The 7500-nt window shown below is 40.4% G+C and overlaps 1 protein-coding gene across 3 annotated transcripts in view; it reads left to right on the top strand.

Moving 5' to 3' along the window:
- The window catches only part of LOC132861912 (pleckstrin homology domain-containing family G member 1), a 26534-nt gene that overhangs the window by 219 nt on the left and 18815 nt on the right, over positions 1-7500 (top strand). Inside the window, exon 1 of one of the 3 annotated variants that reach the window (XM_060893590.1) lies at positions 1630-1832. The exons of 1 other annotated variant lie outside the window; for it this stretch is intronic. Coding sequence is in view for 1 of the 2 variants with exons in the window: in XM_060893589.1 (XP_060749572.1) it covers positions 6003-6012 (10 nt within the window). In the remaining variant the exon portion in view is untranslated. Of the gene's footprint in view, positions 1-1629; positions 1833-5773; positions 6013-7500 lie in introns of those variants that run through there. One more of the 3 variants, XM_060893589.1, reaches the window with a different exon arrangement.

The raw sequence follows: 7500 nt of genomic DNA, 5'->3' as shown, positions 1-7500 counted from the left end.
TACTGCACATCTGGGCCCCATTACAACCCTGCGTGTGTGTGTGTGTGTGTGTGTGTGTGTGTGTGTGTGTGTTAATGTCTTAAAGCAGAGCTTAAACACAGATAACCCTTCATTAGACAGGCGTGTCCCCACTTGTTTAATGCTTTAAGTTATCCAACCAGTGAGGAAAGAAAATGTTGCCTGTGGAAGCTACTTGCTTGTCTGTCTGTCTGTCTGTCTGTCTGTCTGTCTGTCTGTCGTTCTCTGTCTGTCTGTCTCTCTCACAGCAGATTTTGGGTATCTAAGTTGGGTAGCATCTGTGCTTCAGTTATAGACGGTCCTCATTTTGCTAAAATTATAGTTATAAATTTATGACACAATGTTGTGACATCACAGTGTGTTGATTGACAGGTCAGACAGAGAGTTTACACACTGCTGCACTGTTTGTCATTTTGTCCTGTGTGACGTCCTGGTTTTATACTCCGCTCTAGTGTGTGTGTGTGTGTGTGTGTGTGTTATTGAGTACTCATAATGTGTGTGTGTGTGTGTGTGTGTGTGTGTTATTGAGTACTCATAATGTGTGTGTGTGTGTGTGTGTGAATCTGTTTGTATGACTTTTTGTGTAGCTTCATGTAAATAATGTATGTACTTATTCTAATATTTATATACTATAAATACTTGTGATGTCATTCTGTCTCTGATTAATTCTCCTTACACACTGACACATACTGTATGAGGTCACTTCCTGTTTGCTCCCTAATCTCCAAACATCCAGAGCAGGATGTGTGGCGTTTCCTGCCGCAGTAGCAAAACTAAACCTGACTGAATCTTTTCACGGTGATGAATCTGAGTCTCACTGTGACTCACTGATTCAAGAATCAGTGCAAGCAACGTGTCCATTATCATTTATATGGTATTTATCAGTGTTGACTCATTTGAATAATAGGCCACGCCCACTCAATTCATGACAATCTTGCTAAAAGATTAGATTAGCTTGTGTTAAGTTTCTTTAAACAGTTTTATCTGATTCATTTGTTTATTATCAGTAATATGTGTTAAAATTGTTTCATCAAATAAGAGTGTGTGTGTGTGTGTGTGTGTGTGTGTGTGTGTGTGTGTGTGTGTGTGTAGAATGTTCCAGAGTATTGCATTCGTCTCAGGAAGTGTTGACCATGAATGATTCCTGGACCCTACTGTGGGGACTTTCCTTTTGCTTACGTGTGTGTGTGTGTGTGTTTTAAACAAGGAAATGATTTTAGACATGATACTGGACTGTTAACTCACCTAAACACAGATGTGACTGCACACTCTCACTTAGGTGATTCACTACAGTAGACCTGTGTGTGTGTGTGTGTGTGTGTGTGTGTATATATATATATAATATATATAATATTAGTTTCTCTCTCTTGTTCAGTAATTCATATAATTTGTGTTGCCTGAAGCACTGGCTCTTATCCAAATCTGCTCTATTCCCGACCAGAGTGCAAGAGTCGGTCAAAAAGTGTGTGTGTGTGTCTGTGTGTGTGTGTCTGTGTGTGTGTGTGGGGGAGAGAGAGAGAGAGAGAGAGAGAGAGAGAGAATATTTGGTCAGGATAGTCTCCCTCTCTCGCCCTCACACTCTGTGCTGATATCAGAGAGGTGTGGACTGTTCAGTCAGACACTCAGCATTACAGAGACTGTACCCACTCACTCACTCTGGGGGTGTGTGTGTAAGTGGTGTGTGTGTGTAAGCAGTGTGTGTGTGTGTGAGAGAGAGAGAGAGAAAAGTCAAAGTATGGAATTACACTTCAGAAGGATTTTATTGTGTGGAATAACAAGACGGAGGAAAGTTCAGTAGCTGCGGGGCTGAGGAGGTGAGACACATTACACACACACACACACACACACACACACACACACGTGTGTATGTTTCATTATGTTTTGTATTATTTGAACTAATAGATTAATGTGTGTGTGCCACTTGCATTAACATGCCATTCGGACACGTATCATTGTAAAGGTGTGTGTGTAAAATTGTCTGTATTTATAAAGGTGTTTGTGTGTTTATAAACCTGTAAGTGTGTGTGTCTGTGAAGGTGCGTATACGTGTTCTTGTAAGTGTGTGTGTGTGTGTGTGTGTGTGTACAGTGTGTCCACTGTAGGTATGTATGAATTGATGTGTCGATACTCACTTATATGATCTATAACCATATTGTAGTTAATGATATCGTGGATGTTTGGTTTTATTCTCACTCAGGCTGTGTTCCATTAGAGGGACATGTCCTTGTGTCGGGACGTGTCCCCTGTGTCGGGACGTGTCCCTGTGTCGGGACGTGTCCCTGTGTCGGGACGTGTCCCTGTGTCCCTGTGTCGGGACGTGTCCCTGTGTCGGGACGTGTCCCTGTGTCCCTGTGTCGGGACGTGTCCCTGTGTCGGGACGTGTCCCTGTGTCGGGACGTGTCCCTGTGTCGGGACGTGTCCCTGTGTAGGCAGCATTATTAGTCACAGTTTATACTCAACAGATCACACATGTTCCACTATAGTGTGTTAACTAGCCAGGCTGTCAGACAGCTACACTGAAATGATCAGCACACGCTTAAGATGAGTGAACGCTTACTGTGCATCTTTACAAGGACATGTTTAAACACCTGCCTCATGGAGTATTGTCCTTAGAAGTGTGTGTGAGTGTGTGTGTGTGATGAGGATTTGTACACAAACCTGCCTACTGGGGACCTGGGAAGTGTATGAAAATTGTTGTGTGTCAGATGAGAGATATGTGGGTTTAGACCATCACATAGGGTAAGTAGGAAGATCAAACCACCCATACTTGACCACACACACACACACACACACACACACACACACACACATTCAATATTGTGGTATCACACCCACCCTCAGTCTTATAATAATCCATACTAAGGTATCATCAGTGAGAATATTGTGTGTGTGTGTGTGTGTGTGTGTGTGTGAGAGAGAGAGAGAGAGAGAAAACATAGACAACTACACACATATACGCACACACACTCTCTCTCTCTGTCTTTCTCTCTCTCTCTCTCTCTCTCTCACTCTCTCTGACTCTCTCACTCTGTCTGTCTCTCTCTCGCTCTGTCTGTCTCTCTCTCTCTCTCTCTCTCTCTCTCTCTCTCGCTCTCTGTCTTTCTCTCTCTCTTGCTCTCTGTCTCTCTCTCTCTCTCTCGCTCTCTCTCTCTCTCTCTCTCTCTCTCTCTCTGTCTCTCTCTCTCTCTCTCTCTCTCTCTCTCTCTCTCTCTCTCTGTCTCTCTCTCTCTCTCTCTCTCTCTCTCTCTCTCTCTCTGAAGCAATCTAAAAGTGCAGCAGCTATTCGTAACCAGTGACCCAAATTAAAACCATCTCACTGACCATCTCTCTCCCTAGGTGTCTCCCCCCACACACACACAAACACACACATACACACACACACATACACACACACACATGCATCTAATCACAAGATAACATTTTTATACATCTCAGTGGAATGTTAACTGCATGTGGTTTAACAAATAAATATTATGATTAAAACAGTTTCTAATTGAATTCCAGCCTGAAATGATTCTGTACTGAATTCTGTTTTCTTTAAGCATTAATAAGACAAATAAAAGCTTGCAGTTAGTAAAACTCTCATTATTTATGTGTGTCATCACTGCAGTGTAAAGGCTCAGGCTGGATGATGAGAGAATGTGGTCTCAGTGCGATAAAAGTCTAATATGTTCAGTTCCTTCTGAAAGTGTTGAAACACCAAAACTAGTTCTTACCAAACGTTTGGGTTTGAGATCAAAAGACAAACAAAGTTTTCACTTTACTTTTGGAACTGAAATAAGACTCGTTATGTCTCAGTGTGTTCATCTTTTAAACTCTACATAAATAATAAATCGATTTAATTTCCACTAAAACTCGTGAATCTTTGTTTTGTGTGTTTGTGTGTGTTTGTGTATTGTGTAGTAATCCTAATATAACCATCGTGTCGTTATACAGGTTACGTCGACTGATGATTACAAACAAACACACTGAAAGCAACACAGATTTTATTTCATTTATTTGTGCGTCTGTGAAAACGTTCGGCCTGATGGGAAATGTTTAAGATCACGCACTGAGGAGCGACTTCACGTAACTAACGTAACTAACGTAACTAACGTAACTAGCCAGAGCAATACGAGTAAAAAGAATTTAGAAATGTACTTAAAGGAGACACACACACACACACAGAGGTTAATCACAGCAGATGTTACTCTACTCCAGCTATTCAGATCAGTGAATACAAATGAGTGTTTTCACAATGAAGGGTTGTGTGTTTGTCTGTGTGTGCGTGTGTGTGTGTGTGTGTGTGTTGACGGTGAGCCTTTGTGTCTCTGCTAGTACATTCGACTCATGGGGTTACCATAACAACAGTAGTTTTTCGGGTAAACGTCCTAAACTGGAACTCTGTGTGTGTGTGTGTGTGATGGTCAGCAAGCTGTGGTCCTGAGGTGGGTTTAATTTGGGTCACTGGTTATGAATAGCTCTTTTCTAGTATGCATTGTTACACTGACCAGTGTATGAGTGTGTGTGAGTGTGTGTGAGTGTGTGTGAGTGTGTGTGAGTGTGTGAGTGTGTGTGAGTGTGTGTGAGTGTGTGTGAGTGTGTGTGAATGTGAGTGTGTGTGTGTGTGTGTGTGTGCGCATGCTGGCATGTTTTTTGTTAGCTAACACTAAGAAAAGCGTTTGTCTCGATCACAGCTCACCTTTAAACAAACACGTGCCGTGTGACAGAGTTTCAGTAGGTTGTGTATCAGAATGAAATGTTCACAACAGATTGGTTTTCAGTGTAACTTTGTTTGTTTGTTTGTTTGTTTGTTTGTTTGGAACATCCTTCTTGGGAACACACTTCAATTTTTCACTTAAGTATAATTTACTTTTAAAAATGCATAGATTTGTACACGCGCACACACACACACACACACACCCACACACCCACACCCACACACACACAATCATTTGAACTTAGAGGTATAAACTATAACATTTGCATATAGAGAATGTCCTGAACTGGACCAAAAATAAAATAAACATTAACTCTAAACATAAACGGTGGTTTTTAATGGTGTTGTGTTAAATTATTAAAACTTAATAATCTACTTATTGTTTTGTAGAATAACAAATATAACGTTAAAGCAGTTATAGTTAAACTCGTACAGTACAAGAGAGTACACTGCTTCATTTTAATCTGACTTATAAAAGCTAAAAATAACTTCAGATTGTAGAATTATTATAATATAAATTCTATTTTATTATCAAGCTTTACTTTCAGATCAGAATGTAGTGCAGGTTTATGTGATTAGTTTCATGATTAGTTTCAGTAGTTATTTTTGTTGTACAATTAGTATTATTCATTTTAATGAGTTATAATAAAGAATTATGAATTAAAGATTAATAATAACTGGAAATATTTGAGTTGTTTTAAAGTGTGTGTGTGTGTGTGTGTGTGTGTCTGGTAACACAATGAAGACGGAGCTCACGTGGGAACTGCAGTGGGGGGTCTTTATGTACCACATCAAGCTATTGATCAAAGATAAAGCCTTACTTCTGTTAAAGTAAGAGTGTGTGTGTGTGTGTGTGAGAGAGAGAGAGAGAGAGAGAGAGAGAGAGGAAAGGGAGGAAACAAAACACCCAAAAAAAGCATCGCAAGACCAAGAAGTTCTGTGTAAGCCTGCAGTGTGGAGGGGTGGAGCTACAGGGATAGAGGGCGTGTGTGTATGTATGTGTGTGTGTGTGTGTGTGTGTGTGTGAGTGTACGACTATCGCACAGACAGAGAGGTCAGCTTCAGTGGGTCTTTCTACAGTGTGTGTAAACTAAGGATTTACAGTGTGTGTGAGAGAGCAGGCACACATATATACACACACACACACACTCTTCCAGAGCTGTGTGTGTGTGTGTATATACACGGATTGTGCGTGCGTGGGGGATTAGTTAGCCCAAGAGTGAGACGGCACTGGAATACAAAGTAGAAATGTGAAGAGGAGAAACTTTTTAAAAACTACACCAACATGCCAACAGGTGAGACAGACACACACACACACACACACACACACACACACTGCTGCCTTTGCTTTTATTGTTTCAAGATTTCTTTCACTTTAAATTTGGTGTGTGTGTGTGTGTGTGTGTGTGTGTGGTTTATTTTCAGTGGACTGTTGTTGTGATGGATCGTATAATATTGTCTCTCTCTCTCCTGCCCACCCCCACTGAACTAAATTAGTCTCCCACTGTGTGTGTGTGTGTGTGTGTGTGTGTGTGTGTGTGTGTGTGTGTGTGTGTGTGTTTGAGCTGATGGTTGGATAAGAGCAGTTTAGAAAATAACAACTTTATTAGAACAAAGATCAACTGAAACCATGTAAGAGACAAAAAGTGAAGTTCAAACACACGTAGAGACAGACAGATGGAGAGGGAGACAGGAAGAAGAACAGAGACAAATGGAGAGACGTAGGTAGGTAGAGAGGTAGGTAGGTAGGTAGAGAGACAAATGGACAGACAGGAAACATTGTGTGTTAATATTACAGCTGGAATTCTGATGTTTTCTACTTACTGTTTTCTGTAACAGATGCAGTGCATCCTGGGTAATCTGTGGTACTTCAGGTACTTGGGTTACTTTGATCTAGTTTGTCTTGCTGATAAATAAAACCTTAGAACAAACGTGTAGCATGAAGATGTGAAAATAAGGTTTTTATATTTGAAGCTAACACGATCCACTGTTCAAGTCAAAGCTAAACATTTTCCTAGCTAGCTGTTGTTAACTCGTGTTAAGGTTGTGTTTACATGTTACACACAATACACTGCAAGTGTAGTTTAGCTTTAATAATGACAAAATTATCTCTAGCTGAAGCTCAGATGTGTTTAAAATGCAGTGTTTCCTCAGTCAGGTTTGCACACTGCGATCGACGGTTAGCATGTAGCCTGAAAGCTAGCTGTCGAAGATGTGTCTTGGGGGCGACTTCTTTTTGATTAAGTCGACAAAAGAAAGATTTAGGTTTAGCTGTGACGCAAAGTGTTCTGTCATAAGCAGCTCATCGCCATACTTATGAGAAGCTACGTACAGTAAGTTTAATACTAGACGAGCGGAGTGTTTTCTCAGTAATTTACCTCTGAGATAAATGTTGAGCTTCTTGATGATTCTCTATTGTTTCCATGGTCACTGAAACTAATCCTTGTGATTAAAAAGGACATTTTAATGCGTCATATACACGGATGACCTGAGAAGATGTATAAAATCGTATGAAATGCATTAACACTGGTGCTGATTAGCACGATAGCGTGTGTTAGTGTTTATTTACTTCTTGCTTCCTTCCTATTCCACATAAACACCAGAGAGCATTATGGGTAATTTGTACCATTATGGCTATTTACGGCACTTTTCACGTGAGGATAACGATTAGCATTATATGTTGATTAGTAGTATGTTAGTGTTTGTTTTATGGAAATTGTAAGACTTCTTAATGTCGTGATTTTGTTTGTTATTGCACAAAAGCAAAACCTCTAAAACTTAAT

This window comes from Tachysurus vachellii, chromosome 19, assembly GCF_030014155.1.
Source record: "Tachysurus vachellii isolate PV-2020 chromosome 19, HZAU_Pvac_v1, whole genome shotgun sequence".
NCBI classification, from domain to species: domain Eukaryota; kingdom Metazoa; phylum Chordata; class Actinopteri; order Siluriformes; family Bagridae; genus Tachysurus; species Tachysurus vachellii.
This window is presented reverse-complemented; position numbering and strand designations above follow the sequence as displayed.